The 19647-nt window shown below is 58.4% G+C and overlaps 2 protein-coding genes across 3 annotated transcripts in view; both read right to left on the bottom strand.

The window, feature by feature from the left end:
* Positions 1-911: 911 nt before the first annotated feature.
* LOC137765508 (aquaporin-12-like) lies at positions 912-4708 on the bottom strand. Its single transcript, XM_068545405.1, is given in 4 exon segments — positions 912-958; positions 2811-2927; positions 4103-4225; positions 4228-4708. Coding segments are annotated over 4 exon segments (768 nt in total).
* Positions 4709-12878: 8170 nt separating this feature from the next.
* The window catches only part of KIF1A (kinesin family member 1A), a 92630-nt gene continuing 85861 nt past the window's right edge, over positions 12879-19647 (bottom strand). For both annotated transcript variants that reach the window (XM_068544087.1, XM_068544086.1), the window contains 5 exons: positions 18877-19001; positions 17844-17996; positions 17373-17565; positions 16331-16449; positions 12879-15955 (listed from right to left, as the gene is read on the bottom strand). In XM_068544087.1, the coding sequence (XP_068400188.1) occupies positions 15913-15955; positions 16331-16449; positions 17373-17565; positions 17844-17996; positions 18877-19001 (633 nt within the window). In that variant the 3' untranslated portion in view covers positions 12879-15912. The remainder of the gene's footprint in view (positions 15956-16330; positions 16450-17372; positions 17566-17843; positions 17997-18876; positions 19002-19647) is intronic.

Genomic DNA, 19647 nt, shown 5'->3' with positions numbered 1-19647 from the left:
GGACAGATGTGCGGGTGCCCCACCTCGGGTCCTGGTGCTCCAAGCGAGGGGCCATCGCTCCGCGGACACCGTGGCTCTGGAGAATGGCCCCTGTACCCACAGGTGCCCAGCCCCTCTTGCTGCACCTCTTTTAACCCTCAGGTGGATGCTGGTACCACCCACCCCCGCTACAGAGGAGGGACAGGCCCAGAGAGGTGAAGTGATTGCCCGGGGTCAGCCAGCACAGGGGAACCCCCGACTTCCCGCCCGTGACCGCCACAGGCGCTGCCTCCAAGCCTCCGAGTCCTCGGGGCAAGTTCTCACTGAACTTCTGGATAAAGATGGAAAATGGAGCACAAGGCCCTGTTTTGTTGTTTCCTGAAACGGCTCTAAAAAGACTGAAAGAGGTTTTGGAAACGGTGTCAGCCCGCCAGGATCGGGCGAGGGGAGCAGAAAACAAGGCGAGACAAACGCTAACGGAATCAGGGGGCAGGCTCCTCCGGCACCGTGCAGAAAGCCGGGGAGCCGCCCAGCATGTTCCAGGGGGTGCCCCAGAGTTTCAGCAGGTGGCAGCCCAGGCCCCCTGGAGGTGGGGCTCACCTGGCACCAAGCTGGGAGGAAGAACTGCAGGTCTGCGGGAGAAGTGCTGGGTCCCAGGACCCTGGACGCCCGCCTGGGCCCTCATCACGGTCGAGAGAGGCCGTGGGGACCAAAAGCGGACGCGTGCCCATGGGTGCTCGCCCCCAGCCTCCTCCGCAGGCGGCTCCCGAGGGGATCCTGACGGCTTCGATGTCGCCATGGCAGCTCTGGAGTTAGAGGCAGGACGGACCTGAATGGTGTTCCCCCGGATTCAGGCCATTCCCGGAACCTCGCAGTGTGACTTTATTTGAAATAGGATCTCGGCAGGTGTAAGTAGTTAACTGAAGATGAGGTCACGCTGGAGTAGAGTGGACCCCGATCCAGCGTGACTGGTGCCCTTCTAGGAGGAGGAGAGGCGGAGACACAGTGAGGACGGGCAGAGACGGGAGCGATGCGGCCACAAGCCCAGGGGCACCCGGGAGCACGGGGAGCACAGAGCCAGGGAGTCAGGGAGGGACGTCCTCGGCCTCAGACACGGCACGGCCCCCACCCCGATTTCTGCTGCTCAGCTGGGGAGCTGGGTGAGCACGCGGCCAGCGGTCTCGAGCCTCTCGCTGTGGGTGCTTTGCTGTGGTGCCCGGGGCTGAGGCAAGGCCATGAGAGTTCCATCCCCGCCCAACCGGCAATCATGGGGGCTCAGAGCCAAGACATCTTATTTCAAATTTCCCTGCCAGGACCCCGTCTCAGGACTCTGGGGGAGACGTGCCCCACCCCATCCAGCGGAGGGAGCAGAGGACGCGACCAGGGCATCCCCCGAGGAAGGATGGAGCTGTCGGGGGAACTCCCAGTTGTCCATACCTCTTGGGCGACATTGACAAAGGGGACACTGGTGTTGGAGTCAGGAAACATACGTAGAACACCGAGCGAGGCCTCAGGGCTCCTCTGGGCCAGTGTTGACAGGGTCAGAGCTGAGTGGAGCCTTGCCGCTGGTCTCACCCAGCGGATCTGTGCCCTCCCCAAGGTGAGGCCTAAACTGAGAAATCCCCGTGCGGCCCAGTAAACCCGAAACACTCAGCTGAAAGAGAAGACGTGGCCTGGAGGAGGGGATCCGGGCGGAGGAGGGGACATGGCCTTTTTTGTACATTTCCTAGGACTAGGTGCACCCAGAGCGGAAGTTACAAACAGTAACAACGGCCTAGGAGCCCCCCTCGCTTGTTTCCCTTCCCCCAGGAAGCCGAGGCCAGGTTCCCTGAGTGCTCACCCCGTGTAGACAGAAGTGGGAGGAAGCTCCCAGAGTTCCGCTGGACCCCAACTCCCATCTGATGAGGTTGTGGCGAGCTCAGTGGAGACAAGGGGCTGCGACCAGAGGCAGGGGAGGGTGTGACCTCCACCCGGGGCCTCAGACTCCCCGGGGCCGGATCCCTGGGATCTGGTGGCTGAGGACAGCACCATTACCTAGCCCTGCGGCCACACTGCTAATGGGCCTTTGCTGCTTCTCTGCCCCGGCACAGGTACAGCGAAGGAAGGGCACCCACGGCAGGGTGAGTTGAGGGGGTCCCCCCCGCTTCTGGGAGTCACCGGGGGCCCTCACCCAGGAGCCTCAGGAGAAGGCCACTCCCACGTCCACAGCCCTACACCGGAGGCGTGGTCCCTCTTACTGTCTAACTTGGCCCACTTTCCCCTGGGACTCCACTGTCACCAGGCCCAGCGAGCGTCTGGTCAAGGGACCCTGGCTCGGGGTCTGTGAGGATGCCCTGCAGGGGCCACGGGACCGGACACTGGGAGTCCCCACAGGGGCACCGTCCCCGCCTGTCTGCCCAGCACCCTCGGAGGGTCTGCTTCTCCCCAGACCCTTCTACCTTCCTCCTTGGCTCCAGCCCCCTCTGTGACGATGTCCAGACCAAGATGGGCCACTCACAGCCCCTCCCTCCAGGATGGTCAGGGAGGGGCACGTGGCTTGGGGAACCTTAACTGCAGGGTCTGTAACTGGAGCCGAGGAGCCCCCCTTCCCCCGTCTACATCACAGAGGGAGCCTTTGGAGCCCCATGAGGGCAGCTGGGATCACTGACCTGGCCCTCTCCCCTCCCCACAGGACCTCGCAGCCAGGAAGCACTCTGGGTACCAGCAGCTCCTGAATCCCTCAGGTATGTCCACCTGGAATGCCTTGCGTATCATTCCTGTCCCCCAGATAAGAGCCACCGCCCAGGGCTGGCCTTGCTCACCTGCCCCCAGGGACTCCCTGAGCCCCTTACCTGTCAGAGGGCCCAGCCAGTATACCTGGGCGTACTCCAGCAGTGTGTGCCCCGAGCAGTGGAAGGTGACGGAGGCAGCCAGGGCGGGGTTGAAGGAGGCAGACGTGAGGGGCCCAGCTATGGGAGGAAGCGCACACGGGCTTCTCCTGGCCCTGCCTGCAGCCACCTTTCCAACCGGGACCCGGCCCAGCCCCCAGATCCCCACCGAGAGTCCTTCTGGGCCCGGGCCTGAGCTGGTTCTTGGCACAGAGGCCGGGGGCTCGGCGCATCCTCATTCCCTTGTACTGACGGGGACACAGGGAGGAGGGCCACTCACCAGGCCAAAGGTCATGGGGTCAGGGAGCAGCCGGGACAAGAGTCTCTCCAGGGACATCCAACACCCATCCTGACCTCTCACCCCTGGATGGATTCTTCTTCCCCAGCCCTTTTCTCCATACCCCGCAGCTGCAGGAGGTCATCTCTGAGAGAACGAGAGAGATAGAGAGAGACACACAGAGATGGAGAGACAGAGGCAGTGAGAAGGGGAGACAAAGAGACAGAGAGACCGTGGAGAGAGACTTGGCCTAACGAAGAAGCAACAGGAGAGGGGGGTGGAGGGGACCGAGAGGGGTCACGTGGAGAAGCACCAGTGTCCCTCAGCCCCAGGCCAGCTGACCACGGCTGGCGATCAGGGACCTCCCCTGGGCAGGGCCAGAGCAGGGCCTGGGCCTTGGGGAGAGCCTTGGGCGGCTTCCACAGGGGCTGAGGGGCCCCATGAGAGCTTGGTCAGGAGGCTCGGCCTGGGTCGGGGGACGGACCCAGACAAGGGAGGAGGATGGGAGGTGTAGGAGGGGGATGGGGGATGGGAGGGGGGATGGGAGCGGTGGGGGGCTGCCTCTCGGGTGACACATGGGGCCCAGCTGGAGGGGGGAGGGGGCTGAGGAAGAAACGGCAGCCCTGGGTGCTCTAGGAGGGGTGACCGAGGGTGCAGGGGCTTCCAGACCAGAGCCTGGGCCCTGAAGAGGCTGCACCGGCCGCCCTACCTGCCTCAGGTGTAGGCCTTCAGGGATGAACAGGGACAGCTGGGGGGTGTAGACAGACCCAGCCAGGAAGGACAGCCCTGATAGGTGCCGGGGTCCCAGCCCAGCACACCGTATCCAGCCCAGCTGGCTCCCATCCCCACCAGGTGCCCAGGAAATGGCCACCCCCAGACTCTGCGGCCCCTCGGCCAGCAGCCCCTCTCCTGCGTGTCCACAGGCACGAGTGTGCAGGGTGGCCACACGGGCCCCGGGGGACGGGCAGCCAGGTCTCACCCGTGTAGGCCATGATGGTGACCAGCAGGGCCACGGCCAGCACCCTGTAGACGGGAAGACTGTTCCGGCAGCGGAGGAGGGTCAGGTGGAAGAGGAAGGCGCAGGAGCCCTCCACCAGCGCGTGTGGGGGACGGCCGCGCGCAGGGCCGAGCCGCAGTGCACGTCCATGAGGGTCTGCAGGACGCGCATGTCGCTGAGCTCCCAGGCCCAGTAGAGCCGCGTCAGGGCACAGGCCGCCTGCATGCCCAGCGCCTGGGCTGCCAGGTCCAGCAGCGTGCCAGGCAGAGAGGCCTCGGCCAGGAGGAACTCCTGCAGGGACACGGCGGGATCGGCCGAGGCCCCGTCCAGGGCGGCCCCGTGCACCAGGAGAAGCAGGAAGAGCGGGGTCAGCAGCAGGTCGGGGCCGAAGCCCCCTCCCCAGGGGCCGACATCCGCCAGCGTCCGCATCTCCAGGCAGCAGGCCCCCAGCTGGGCGGCGCCCACCACCTCCCGGGCAAAGCGGGCGTAGGTGCCCCCGGGGAGCAGGGCCTTGGCCGCCCTCCTGGCCACCTGGCAGAGGGCGAAGGTGGCAAAGAAGAAGGAGAGGGACGTGTTCAGACTGGCCATCGGCCTGGAGGCTCCAAGAGGGTCCGGGCTCAGCAGGGGACTTGAGCTGACTGACGTGTCAGGGGCTGGTGGCCCGGCCCCAAGGGCGGGGGGAGGGGGCTGTGGGAGCGCCACACCTGTGCCCTCGTCACACCTGTGCCCTCACACCTGTGCCCTCACCGCACCTGTGCCCTCACAGCTGTGCCCTCACCGCACCTGTGCCCTCACACCTGTGCCCTCACCGCACCTGTGCCGTCGCCGCACCTGTGCCCTCGCCACACCTGTGCCCTCGCCGCACCTGTGCCCTCGCCACACCTGTGCCCTCACACCTGTGCCCTCACCGCACCTGTGCCCTCACACCTGTGCCCTCACCGCACCTGTGCCGTCGCCGCACCTGTGCTGTCGCCGCACCTGTGCCCTCACACCTGTGCCCTCACCACACCTGTGCCCTCACACCTGTGCCCTCACACCTGTGCCCTCGCCGCACCTGTGCCCTCACACCACCTGTGCCCTCGCCGCACCTGTGCCCTCACACCTGTGCCCTCGCCGCACCTGTGCCCTCACACCTGTGCCCTCACACCTGTGCCCTCACCGCCAGCCCCGCCTCTGCGGCCCTGCGGGAGGTGGGCCAGTAACTCCCCCAGCAGCGGCCCGCCCCTCGGCCACCCTGCGCTTCTCCTCAAAGCCTCCGTCGGAGCCAGCAGGGCTCTGTGACCCCCACCCCACCGGGCTCCTGGCTCCACGGGCACAGCCGTGCAGCTCCCTGCACCTGTGCCGTGTCCCATCCTGGGCGAAGGTCCCCGGCTCCGCCTGCCCTGTGGGTCTGCTGCCACCAGTTCGCCCGGGGAAGGCAGCTGCATGCTGGGCCAGGAGTCCCCGCGTGGGGAAACTGTGGGCGCCCGGCAGGGCTGCTCTGGACGCCTTGGAAGCTGAACCTGCAGAAATGGGCCCACTTCACCTTATACTTAATTTGTCTGCCTGGAGTGTGGGCACGTAACATGCATTTCTAAGAGAGCAGTGAGTCAGTCCTGAGCAAAACAGGTGGCTGGGAAGTTCAGGGGCTGCTTCCAGCTCCCAGCATGTGGTGAACTTGTTCCAGGGCAAGCGGGGATCCCCTGTGACCCCCCTCCCCGCACCCCAGTCACGCCCACAATGCACCCCCTTCCTGGAGATATGTCGCTGGGCCTCAAGTTGGAGGGACCGGGAGTCTGGGACTCTGCTGGTGACTCGGTGCTGGACGCTGGCCGGGCTGCAAGAACACAAGGCCCGAGGTCGTGGTCATGGACGCTCCTCAGGGACCCCAGGACGTGCAGGAGGAGGGGCAGACACTCGGGGGTGGGGGCTGCACTGGATCCACTGGGCAGCCCTGAGGCAGCAGTCATTCCAGCAGAGGGGACAGGCTGAGTGAGGCTGGAGGCCACTGGGGTGGAGGGAGCCTGGCAGGGGCAGGGGCCGGGGCCGGGGGCTGGGCTGAACCCCCTCTCCCAGGCCTGTCCTGGAGCGGGAAGAGGGGGCCGGGCCGGGGCAGTAGGGAGTCCTGGCAGGACGCTCCCAGGGCAGGAGGAATGAGCTGGGGGTCGGAGGCACCTTCTGTTGAAGACCCAGGTCCAGGTCTCTGGGACGCGGCTCTGTCACCCGCCAGCCCGTGCAGGCACAGTGGGGCGGAGGCATCGCAAGGGCGGGGTTGCCCGGGGGAGACGGGTTCCCTCTCCCTGAGCCCCCACCCTCACCCCTGCAGAGGGGTGGACAGAGCAGGGGAGGTGGCTTTGAGCCCAGGAGCCGTGGTCTCTGCCGGGCAAAGGCCTGGCGTCCAAACACCGCCAGGGGACCCCCTGGGAAAGGGGCACAGGTGACACCTCTACAGCCCCCACCTCATGCCCACCTGGAGGACCCCCAGGCCCCGCAGCAGCTGCTGTTCTCTCCCCCACGTCGCATCCCTGTCCTGCTGTCCTCCACCTGCCCCTCGGTGGACGGCAAGACCACCCCTCACCGCCACCTCCCCCCTCCCTCCTTCCCAGGCAGCGATTCCAAAGATTAGAGGAAAAAAGGCCGTCAAAACCAGTATGAATTTCCTTCCAAGGAGTTCAGCTGGGCCCAGCGCTGCAGAGGGTGCTGAGCGTGGAGGGTGAGAGCAGGGCCTGGCCACCTTCGTCGGCTGGCTACGCCCCAGATGGAACCTGTCACCTGCAGCATCCCTGGTTTCCCCACCAGACGCCCTGCCCCTGGCGATGCCCCGGCTTGGGGGTCCGCATCCCCGAGCAGGTCACGGCACTTTCAACGCTGGGGCCCGAAACCAGCCAAGGCTTCCAGCCTTGCCACCAGAACCAGTCTTGCTGCTCGGAGGGCCGTGTCTCCACCCCTTACAGGCCCTCTTGTTTTCTTTTTCCCACCCAACATCTGTCCCTCCTGGAGCTCAGACTCAGGGAGTGGGGACCTGCAGCCTGAAGGATTAGGAGCTGATTTTTTCGGTTGCCCCGGTACACAGTTTGGAGGTTTAGGACTTTCCCAGAGGTGGGGAAGGCAACTGGCCCCCCCGCCCTCCAGGGAGAGGGGTGAGGTTTGCCCCCGCAGGAAGGTCCCCCAGGGCCAGCCTTGCCAGAAGTCCACCCACTGTCCCCTGGCCCCCGACTTCGCCCTGGAAGGCGGACAAGCCCCCAGACTCCAGCCTGGGTTGTGCGGTGTGTGTGTGTGTGTCTGTCCTTCCCTTGTGCGAGGCCCCCACCCTCTCAGAGGAGCTGGGAACAATCCGGAAGCCACTGAGACCTGACGGCTGGGTGCACAGAAGCCGGTGATAAAAGAAATGTTCACCTATTGAGGTCTGGGGAAGTCATTCTGGCTTACACATGTGTTAGCTTGAATTTGATGCTGACTCGAGCAGCCTGATTGTGGCTTATCAGACGTACGTTGTACGGATACCTCTGCTTTAATGATGAAAGAAAAGAGCACATTGACCAGAAGTAAAGAATGTCCATGTTAAAAATAAAGATGAAATGCCTCCCTTCCTGGGACGCCGATGCTGGCTGGTGCTGCTCTGAGGACAAGACTCCCTCCCAGGCACCAAGTCACGCTGACTCGCTGTGTACCTGCAGGTCTGTTTTTTTTTAAACCTTGAAGGAATGTAACCCTGACTTGGTTGATGTTCTTTGTTCTGACAAGTTATAAAACTGCTGAAAACTCTGCTTCTGCAGAGCAGTTTCCCAGTCATCTGGAAAGCTGTTTTCCGGACTATAGTCTTCAGTCTGGCTTAAGTAATACTCTTCTCTTCCTATTACAGATTATCGGTTATTTTGTTCGACAGCGGGTTCCCCTCAGGGCCCACGCGGTGCATGAGTGCATGGGGAGACCTCCTGTCCACCTCGGGAGCTGCTGGCCTTCGTCCTTCCCTAACTGTCACCCCGCTCCCAGCAGTTGGGGCCTGGTCTCCAGGTGTCCAACACCTGCTCAGGTCAGAGCACACAGAACCGCATGACCGCGCAGACCTCCTGACTGGAGTTCCACGGTCATTCACACTGAATAATCAATGTTAATTAGGTTTTTATTTTTTTTTTTAATTTATTTATTTATTTTTATTTTTGGCTGTGTTGGGCCTTCGTTGCCGTGCGCGGGTTTTCTCTAGTTGCGGCGAGCAGGGCTACTCTTCATTGCGGTGCGCAGGCTTCTCATTGCGGTGGATTCTCTTGTTGCAGAGCATGGGCCCTAGGCGTGTGGGCTTCAGTAGTTGTGGCTCATGGGCTCAGTAGTTGTGGCTCGCGGGCTCTAGAGCTCAGGCTCAGTAGTTGTGGCACACGGGCTTAGTTGCTCCATGGCATGTGGGATCTTCCCGGACCAGGGCTGGAACCCGTGTCCCCTGCATTGGCAGGCGGATTCCTAACCGCTGCACCCCCAGGGAAGCCCAGTCTTTGTTTTCTGATAAAACTTAAGTGGTGCGGAGCCCACCAGTCTTAATAGTGGACTTCCACCTGTGTGACAAGTGCACAAACCCAGGTAACCCACACATTTACCCAGATAGGAACGTTTTCCCCGAAAGTCTCGTGTCCCTTCCCAGTCGACCCTGCCCCTAATCAGAGGCGTCTGGCTTCCTGCTTTACTTCATCACAGGCTTGGGGACAATCAAATGTAACCAGACTCCCGCGTCTCCACCTGGGGGCCAGCAGGGAGGTGGACTGATTTTGTTTCCAGTGTCAGAGTTTTGCTCCTTTTTATTGCCGAATGGAATTCTGTTTCATGGATGAACCACAACTTGTTAATCCATTTTTCCTGATGATGAACAAACATTTAGGTTTTCTTCCATTTTTTTTTTCACTAATACAAATAAAACTGCTATCGCACGTTCGTATAAGTCCTTGTAGACAATTTTTTTTTTTTTTGAGTAAATACCTAAAGAATTTTTCTAGACCACAGGGCAGGTGAATGCTTAATTCTGTAAGGTACCATCACTACTTTCTGCAGGGTAGTTATAGTTTTTACACTCCCAGGAGCAATGTATGAGATGCATGGTGTCTATAAAAGTCGGTGCTGTGAAGACTTTCACACATTTCCTGTTCTCCCTGGTGTTTAGTTCTCTCGGTGGTGGGAAGTTGCATTTCCCTGATGACAGGTGATGTTACACACATTGTCAGGAGCCTACTTATTGGTCATTCAAATACCTTTGGTTCTTTTTTTTTACTAAACTGTATATCTTTTTTATCATTGAGTTATAATAATTCTTCATATATTCTGGATACAAGTCCTTTGTCCTATAATTGTTTTACAAGTACTTCCTCCCAGGTCCTGGTCCATTTTCTTGATACGGTCTTCGGATACGTAATTCTAGAAGTTCTACAGTTTCCCATTTTACATTTAGGTCTAAGATCCATTTTGGCTCAACTTCTTAACTTTGTGAAAAGTGTAAGATCTGTGACCAGATTCTTTAAAATACTTTTTTTGCCTGTGGGCATCCCATTGCCCCAGCACCGTTTGTCGTGAAGACTGTCCTCGTGCCCTTGAACTGCCTTCGCTCCCTTGTCAAAATCAGTTGACTCTGCTTGGGTGGGTCTATCCCTGGGCTCTCTGTCCTGCTCCGTTGATCTATTTATCTGCTCTTTCACCAGCACCACACCATCCTGATTTTTGAAAGCTGATAGTAAGTCTTGAAGTCGGGTAGTGTGAGTCTTACAACTTTGTTCTTCTTCAGTACTGTGTTGGCTCTTCTGGGGCTTTGGCCTTGACGTACAAACTTTGGAATCAGTTTGTCAATATCTGGTGTCCTGGCACTGTGATTGGGGTGCATGGAATCTGTAGGTCCAACCAGAAAAACTCACATCTTTACAGTAGTCAGTCCTGCAATCGGTGAACACAGAATGTCTCTCTATTTACTTACATCTTTGATTCCTGTCATCAGAATTTTGTTGTTTTCTGCATACAGATTCTGAACATATTTTGTTTGATTTTTACCTACCTTGTGTTTTTGTTTTTGTTTTACTTATTTCTCTCCTTTTTTGGGTGCTACTGTAAATGGTGTTTTTAAAATTTGAAATTCTAGCTGTTTGTTTCTGGTATATAGGGAAGTCACTGACTTTTTCTTTTCATTTTTATTTTATATCGCCCCATGTGGGGCAACGATGAGTAGAGTTGCTTTAAACATATGAATATCAGTTTTCTAGGGCATAGTTTTTCATTTCTCTAGGGTAGATACCCAGCAGTAGGACTGCTGAGTCATATGAAAGTGTATGTTTAGCTTTCTAAGAAATTCCCAAACTCATGTCCAGAGTGGCTGTGCCTTTTGCATTTTCACAAACAATAGAGAATTCCAGTTGCTTTGTTTCCTCGCCAACCCTTGATATTGTCAGGTTTTGTTTTTTGTTTTTAATTTTAGCCTTTTTAATATGTGTGTAGTGGTATCATTTAGCATTTTTAAATTGGGTTGTTTTATTTCTTATCAGTGAGGTTTGAGAATTCTTACTGTGTTCTGGAGACAAGTCCTGTGCCAGATGTATGATTTGTGAGTGCCTTCTCCTTATCTGTAGCTTGTCTTTTCATTTTCTTTCACAGAGCAAAAGTTTTTTCATTGTAATGAAGTTCAATCTTGCATTTCTTTTCTTTCATGGATAGAGCTTTTGGTGTCATGTCCAACAACACTTTGCCTAGCTTTGTCTCCTGGAGATTTCCTTGTATGTTTTCTTCCAAAAATTTTATAGATTTAGATTTTACATAACATTTTGAGTTACTTTTTGTATAAGGTGTGAGGTTTAGGTTGATGTTCATTTTAAAAAACATATCAATGTCCAATTGTTCCAACATTATTTGTGGAAAAGTCTATCCTTTCTCCATTGATTGCTTTTGCACCTTTGTAAAAAAAAGAAAAATCAGTTCGTTATATTTGTGTGTGTGTCTACTTCTGGATTCTCTCTTTTGTTGCCTGTATCTATGTGTCTGTCCCTTTACCAGCACCACACTGTCCTGATTACTGTAGCTTTATGGTAAGTCAAAATTGGGTAGTGTGACTCTTTTTACTTTATTCTTCTGTGTCAAAGTTGTTTTAGCTCTTCTAGTTCCTTTACTTTTCACAAAACTTTTAGAATCAGGTGGTTGATATCTACAGGAATTTTGATTGAGATCATGTTGAATTTATAGATCTATTTGGGGAGAGATAACCACTTAACAAATATTGAATCTTCTAATTATGAATACAGTGTAACTCTTCATTTCACTTAGGTCTTTGATTTCTCTCATCAATGTTTTGTAGTTTGCAGCATACTGATTTTTCATATGTTTTGTCAGATTTATACATACGTAGTTCACATTTTTGCTATTTTAACATCTTTATTGGAGTATAATTGCTTTACAATGGTGTGTTAGTTTCTGCTTTATAACAAAGTGAATCAGTCATACATATACATATGTTCCCATATCTCTTCCCTCTTGCATGTGGTACATTTTTTAACTCAAATTTTCAACTGTTTATCGCTAGTATATAGAAATAAAATTACTGTTTGTAGTTCAATACCTTGTAATAATGTATAATGGAAAAGAATCTGAAGAAGAATATATATATATGTGTGTGTGTGTACATGTATATATATAACTGAATCACTTTGGTGTACACCTGAAACACTGTAAATCAATTATACTTCAACAAAAAAATAAAATAAAATTAGTGTTTGTATATTGACCTTGTATTCTGCAACCTTGCTTAACTCATGTATTAATTCTAGCAGATTTTTGGTATATTCTTTAAAAAAAAATTTTTTTTTTTTTTGGCTGCGTGGCATGTGGGATCTCAGTTCTCCAACCAGGGATCGAACCATGCCCCCTGCAATGGAAGCACAGAGTCTTAACCACTGGACCGCCAGGGAGTCTTTTTAAATTTTCTACCTATTATGCCATTCTTCCATTCTGATCTGTGTGCCTTTTCTTTCTTCATTTTGCCTTACTGCACTGGTTAGGATCTCTATTACCATGTTGAATTGGGGTGATGATAGAGGGCATCCGTGTCTCGTTCCCAATCTTAAGGGTTAAGTATTAATTTTTTTGCTATTAAGTATGGTGTTAGCTACAGATTTATTGTAGACACACTTTATCAGGTTAAGGAAGTTATCTTCTATTTAAAGTTTTGATTAGCAATGAATTTTGGATTTTCGTCAAATGCTTTTTCTGTATCTATAGAGAGGATAACATGATTTTTCTTCTATTAGTTTAATATAGTGAATTACATTGATTAGTTCTTGAACCAAGCTTGCATTCCCAGGATAAACCCAACTTGGTCATGAGGTATTAACCTTTTTATGTACTACTAGATTCAATTTGGTAAAATGTTATTGAGGATATTTGTTTCTATGTTGATGAAGGATATTGGTCTGTAGTTTTATTTTCATGGAATGTCTTTGTCTGGTTTTGGTATGAGGTAATGCTGACCACATAAAAGGACTTGGGGTTGCCTGGGCATGAGGCTGGCAGTACAGGGGTGGCATACCCAAGGGCACCTGGAGCTGTTCAGACAGGTGCAGCCGGGTACTGAGGGAAGCAGGTGGATGCGACCACGATAAACACCGTCTTGTACCTCCCACCCCTCAAGGCTCTCTCCCCTCCCCACCTCGCCACTGGGAGATGCGTGCTGTCCCCAGACAGCGCTGGACACCTGGCCCTGTGGCTATTTAAGGCCCCAGCAAACAGACCTAACACACAAATAAAGCCAAGTGGAGACCCGCGGGTCTGGTGTTGCATAAAGAGCCATGTTTATTTCTTAATTGGACAGAGCCTTAAGTGCACACACACGGTACAGGAGCCTAGAGCCTAACACTTGGGTTTCGGACATCAGGGAACTAGAGTCATTACATCAGGATGGCACTTACAGTGCAGGGGCTGGGGTGTGCCACAACCACGTATGTACAAGCCACGGGGGAACTCAGGAGACAGTTGGCCGCGGGACGCACGGACCTGGGAAGGAGCCACAGCCTGTTGTCTCTCCCGGGGGAACGCGTGGCCCAGCCCCAGGGATACAGGAGGGTGCCTGCGGGGTCCCCGCGCTGAGGAGAGCTGACGGAGGACCAGTGTGGCCACCCTGCTCGTGCCTGCAGCATCGGCGACGTTTGGGGACCCTCCCCGAGTGCCTTGCGACATCCGCCCCAGAGGTGTCGAGGGGGGACTAGGATTGCCGGGAGACCACGTCACTGCAGCCGCCCTGGTGTGTGTGTGGGTGTGCGTGCGTGCGTGTGTGTGCATTGTCGGTGAGAGAGACAATGACTACTCAGAACAGAGAGGCCTTGAAACTTACGAGCGTCTCAACAGCCGGCCCTGGGCACCAGCCGGATCGCTTTGGAGCCGGGCCGCTCAGCCGGGAGCCCAGCATCTCCCTCCCTGGGGCTCCTCCCTAGGGCCACAGCAGAAGGAGCCCATCCCTCCCTGGGCGACAGAGAGCCCCCTCCAGGCGAGCACGGCCTCAAGCACAATGAGGCTGCAGCCTGAGCAGCAGCAAGCACTGGAACAAAAACCGTCCAAGAGAGATGGCTTTCTGGATCTTTCTCTCCTTCCCCACTCGCAGGACACAGCAGCCACAGCCAGACCTGACTTTCCTGTCTGCACCCCACAACCTGAGGACCCTCACGGGCCTCCAGACCAGCCTCCCATGTCACAGATGTGGCAACTGAGTCCCAAACCACTTGTCTCTGGCTTACATGGCACCGGGCATGGGAGAGCAGCTTTCCCGACTCACAGATGGAATTCTCGGACCCAGGCCCTCGCGTGGGAGCCAGCCTGAGAGGAGGAAGTGGTGACGGGTAGGGGGCACCAGATGGTCCACACCTGGTTCCGAGTTACTGCCAAGATGCCAAGACAGCGCAAGGCCCAGACGAAGCAGCCCTGGAGGCCTCCATGGCCGTGGAGGCCCCTGAATTTGGGGCGATTCCCAGAAACCCTCCCGGGGGCCCCCTGCCCCACTCAGCGGGTGCTCTGCAGGTTGGCTGGCCCCAGACACCTGTGCCCGGGGTGAGAGGGCCTCAGACTCTCCGGAGTCCACGGCCTCAGGCTGGCTGACCTGAGTGGCCGTGGCCTGAGCCCTGCACCTCCAATCTCCCTGTAGGAAGGAGGGGCTCTTGGAACTGACCCATCTTAGGACAACTCACCCCACCCGTCTCTCCTCCCTGCCCTCAAGGCCATCACGAAGGCCAGCGTCAGTGCTTGCTCCAGAGCGTGCTGTCCCCTCCGCTCTCTGCGTCTTGACCTCTGCCTCCAGGGAAGCCCTGTGGGGGGAGCACAGGCCTGCTGGTTTCCGGACAATGTTTGACTTTAGTCCAGAATGTGAACCCTCCGTCACCCCCTCTGGGGGGACGTGGTAGGGACGGGTCTTGTGCTGTGGTTGCTGTTTTCCCTCGAGCTAGAAAGAGGCTGAATGTGCCTCTGAGTGTAGGAACTGGTCACTGAAGACCCCAGGCCCTGGTTTCTCTGAAGGGTTTATGGCCTGGGCATGACACACGGCCAGACTCTCAGCCCGGGGCTGGCTCCTGCCCGGTTCCGGTCAGCCCTCAGGCATGGGGCCTGCAAAGGGGACGAAATGGATATTGTCACGAGGGGGCAGAACAAGATAAGGGTGACGCCCTCGGATACAGGAGGAAGCCCCCCTGATGACGGGCTGCCCTCACCTGACCCCGTGGAGTTTTCTCACCGGGACTCACAGAAACTCCTCTCTTGGGACAAAGAGGGGAAGTCACCATTTCTTCCCTGGAGCGACCTGGAGCTCACCCCAGTCTCACAGTGGCTGGAGATGCCACACCAGAAGCCCCTCGCTGCCTAGACCACCTCTAAACACAGCTCCCCGCGCCCAGCCGGCCTGGACACAGGACACGCCCGGTGGGACCCTGACCACTCTCCCGCTCGGTTCCCACCAGGACGGCCCCCAGCCAGGCGCCTGCTGCCTCACCTCCCACGTGCTGCCAGGGACAGGCTGCCGGCGTCACCTGGACATTCGCACCTCAGGCGGCTGCTGTCCAGGTGAGACGTGGGTCCTCCCTCCTGCGAGGAGGAGTGCACCCACCTTCTGTGCTGCTCGGACTTCAGGCTTCAGAGCCCCCCAGACACACACAGGCACACGCACACACACGCCCTGGGACCAGGGCCTGCCCCACAGGCCGCTGGGCAGAGGCCTCAGCTCCGGCCGGGCAGGTGCCCCCGTGGTGCCAACCGGGAGGTGCCCGGCCTGTCCCGACGCCACCTCACTGTGGTCTTCCCAGGCGGCTGCCCCGCCTTGCGTGTCCTTAAGAAGCTTGGGAGGTGCGTTTGGGGGCAAGCGGGGTGGGTCCACCTGAGCCCTGCGGGTCTACGTGAGGGCATAAGAGATGCACACTTATAAATAAAACACAGTCTTACAGTTAATTTCTGAGTGGACTGTTTCAGTGTCACTAACTGATGTATGTTAATTATAGTCTGTCTATGCGTAAAAAAATATTAGAACGGCAGCGACGCCCCCGTGGCTCCTGTCCTTTGGCCTTCCTGGCGTCTCCCAGCTCTTCCCACCCAGGGCGCGTTCCGAATGAAGAAAGGACAACAAACGCGGCCTCTGCTGGGAGCACGACAGGTCGTGTGGCAGGTCCCTGGCCAGAGGTGGGCTTTCGGGGCCCAGCGCGGGCATCCCCGGGAGGAGGGGGCGCGTTGGCTGTCTGCTGAGAGCAGGGCTGGGCGGCGGATGACACGACAGATGGTGACGAGGGTGGGAGAGCGGGGCCGGGCCTGCTGGCTGTCCAGGAGGGCTCGGCTCAGATCCTCATCTGGGCAGACCTCCTCCTGGAGAGCTTGGACCTGCCGAGGGCGGGAGAGAAGTGGCGGTCAGGGCGCCAGAATGCCGGCATTAGTGTCTCTGGTTCCCCGATCGCCCGAGAGACGTAACCCCTGTCTCCTGGCCCTGTGACTCGGGGGGAGCAGCCCTCCTCCCAGTCCCGTCCCCACACCCCAGCCTCCTTTGTAAGTCACTGACTAGGGGCGAGGCTCCACCCACCGAGGGCCTGCCTGTCCCCAAGCCTGGCTGCAGTGTGTCCCCAACATCGAGGCCCGCCCTGGTTGAGTGTCAGTTCTGAACATCTTGGGGATTTACACACTCGGTGAGGAGCAACGACCCGAAAACAAGAATTCACGTCCTCAAGACCGTCCCCCCCGCCCTCTGCAGGCAGGACGTACCGTATGGTCCCTGCCAGGAGGGGGTTGAACGCGTACAGCCAGTCGTGCATGTCCTTGTCGCTGTTGGCCTGCAGCAGGATGCCCCGGTGCTCCGTGCACACGGCGAACGTGTTGGGGGTCTGTGGAGGGAGGCTGCCGTGAGGGGCGCCAGGCCTCCCGCGGTCAGCTAGGGGCGGTCGCCACTCCACCGGGGCCCAGGTGGGCGGGGAAAGGCCCCTCCCCGCCCCAGGGGGAGCGTCAAGGATGAGGAAGCAGAAGAGAAGACCCCTAGGAGGGGGCAGCGCGGCTGCATGCACAGCCCATCCTGACCCTGCAGGCGGTGGCTCCCATCTGGAAGCCTCTGTAGTCAGGACACCGGTATCTTCTCATGTCCCCGTGGCCACGCCCGAGGCTACCTTGTCACTGCTCTGTGTCCCCGTGGGATGAGTCAACCCCTCACAGGCCAAGGTCCCTCCCCCGGGGACCCTGGCTCAGCTGCTGGCCCAGATGTATCCTCTGAGGCCCGTTAATCCTGGCATCTTCTCTCAGGCCCGAGCCCTCGATGTGGCGGGCGTGGGTGGCGGGCTGAGCTCACACCTCCCCCTCCCCCACCACAGGGAATCAGTGCCCAGTGGGCCCCGTGGCCACCAGCCAGGAGTCAGGGCTCCTCACATCCAGGGCCACCGCTTGCTCAGAGAGGAGCAGGGGCAAAGCCAGGCACAAGGGGCTGGACTCCTGGGCCCACTGCCCCGCTGGCCCTGCAGGGCTCCATGACACCCACTGTGGGCGTCCCCAGGAGGAGGGGACTGTGTCGTTAGCCATCGAATGGGAGAGGAGTAACGCTTGCGCCACCCATCACCGCTGCTGTCACCAGGACTACCAGCCCCATGGGTGGGCAGAGCGACCCCGGGACACGAGAGGCAGAGGGACAGGGAGGCTGACCCCCATGTCCCGGCCCGTGACAGACGGGCCTGGCTTCAGCCGGGCAGCGAGCGGACGCAGGGCCCGCGGAGGAGGACCAGGCCCGGCGCCCGCCCTCCCCCCGCCCGCGGCCGTGTCGCACCTTGAGCATCGCCTGCTGGTCCTCGCTGTACTCAACCTGGGCCGTGGACAAGTTGAGCACGAACCTCTCCACGGCATCCCTGTCGCTGTTGTACATGTAGGCGTAGGGCCGCCGCACGACCACGAAGCGCTTGGCCCAGCCGGCCGTGTGCGGCTCCAGGAAGTGCAGGTACCCCTTCTTGGAGACGATCGGGCTGGGGGCGGGGACGCACCGAAACCATCTTTCTGCAGCTGCCCACCAGGTGCCCAGCCCCCGCCCGGCACTGGCCCTGGCTCTGGCTCTGGTCCCCCCTCCTGCCCTTTATGTCTGCTCATTCTCCACCCCTGTCCTAGGTCAGGGGGCCCTGCCTGACCCCCCGGCACAGAGCTGTCTCCATTCCAGGTCAGGGGCAGCCCACCTGTCCTTGCAGGGGCAGAACTGGCGGGGTGGTGCTTTAGAAGGGCCCCCGTTTGGGGCAGGGCCCCCACGCACCTGACCCGGATCTCCTGGATGTCGGGAACCAGCTGGCGCTGGGGCTCCTTGTTAGTCTCCGTTGCCCGGGCAGGGGAAGGGGGCTTCTTGGAATCCACCTCCGGCAGGGGCTCAGGCTCTGGGCTGGCCGGCCGGGAGCAGGGCTGTGGGGTCCTGGGAAAGCAGAGTGAAGCCGCTGCACTCCTGCCAGGAGGTGCCTCTCTGGCCCGGCTTCCCCGACAGCCAGTGTCACCCCCTCAGAACCGCCGGGGGCACCTGCCTGGGCCTGCCCCCCACGCCGGCTCAGACCTCCGGCCGGCCCGCCGCTGCGCCGCGCTGTGCTACGATGTGTGGCGGGCAGGGTCCACGCCGACGCGGCGCCTTCTCCCGTGGCACGTTCTGGCTCCCCACCTCCACCCCCCGTGAAAGCGGCTTCCGCATCTCTTGTCTCCAAAGTTAAACTGAAGCTGACCCGACTTTCTCAGGGACCGTGTGCGTGGAGGGAGCTGCTAGTCGACTGTGGACACCAGGCCCAAGCGACGGACCCGGTGGCCAAGGAGGCCTGACTCAGGATGGCGCCCAGAGGGCTTGATGCCTTTTCCTTTCAAGAAGACAATCTGGAAAGCCTGAGGTGTCATGAGACCTGATGGATCAGACACGAGCACTGCCAGCAACGCGTCCCCTGCCCCCAGCACCGCTCAGCAGGTGTCAGGTGGGCTTAAGTGGCCTCTAGGCTCTGCTTTGTCACCACTTTGCCCACTGAGTATTTTATGAGTGCTGCCACTGAATAGGGCTTTTTGTTTAGTGTTTTGACCCGTTCCTGGTTTTATTCACGACTGTATTCTAAATCTACTCTTCAGCAGAAAATGACCTTGGACAGGGCCCGTCAGCCGGCAGGGCAGACCCCCTCCCCCAGCCCTGCCCTAGTGTGTGGCTGTCCCCAGACACCCAGCCCCTCGAGCCCTGCCTTCTTGCTCTGTGCCCGAGTCCCAGCCATTGTCGTCGGTCAGCTTGTGGAGGCGGAAGCTTTGCCAGGAGCCTGGAGCTCACTTACCTCAGGTCAGCAGCTCCATACCGGCCCTCGACCAGGGAGGGGCAGGTGGAGGAGGGGGTGAGCGTGGCCGCCCCCAGAGGGGACATGGACGGGTCCCGCAGCAGGGTGACAGACATCTCAGAGAGCTGTGGAGGAGAGACGGTTCTTCGGGGACAGCCTCAGGGCCCTCTGTGGGTGGGGGCATCCCTGCCGCGGCACCTTTGCCTGCATTTTACCTTCTGTTTAGGGCAACCCCACTCCAGCTGCGGGCTGGGCTCTCTTCCCAGCCTCCCCACCCTCTCCCAGCGCTTCAGGCTCTGCCTTGCCGAAGGAGGTCCTCGAGGCTGTAGAGCTCCAAAGACGGAGCGAGAACCACTGGGTGGGGGACTGGTGATGGGCCAGAGCGCCGGAAGGGAAGCCTGGAGCCTGACGCGGGGCAGGGCCAGCCTCCACTGGCTCCACGGAGGGCAGCACAAGAGCCACCCCAGCCTTGGGCATGGGTATAAGGCAGCAAGACCAGGGTGGGCCCCCAGGTAGGACGCCAAGGAGGGAAGGACGCCGAGGAGAGGGGGCTTGACCAGCCCGGGACAGAGGCAGCTGGGTGAGGGCCAGGCTGGATAGGGCTGGGGACTGGGAAGACTGGAGCCAGGGAGGACACCGAGCGGACAGCCCTGGACCCGGCGGGCCCCTCGCTCCCTGCCCTCCAGGACCCCAGCCTCAGGCCCCGGGAGGCCACCCCTCAGCTCTGAGGCATCCCTTTAGGCTGGGAGAGGAATGCTCCTAAGAAAACCC

This window comes from Eschrichtius robustus, chromosome 5, assembly GCF_028021215.1.
Source record: "Eschrichtius robustus isolate mEscRob2 chromosome 5, mEscRob2.pri, whole genome shotgun sequence".
Lineage (NCBI taxonomy): Eukaryota > Metazoa > Chordata > Mammalia > Artiodactyla > Eschrichtiidae > Eschrichtius > Eschrichtius robustus.
The sequence above is the reverse complement of the archived record's forward strand: the minus strand, read 5'-3'. Positions and strand labels throughout refer to the sequence as shown.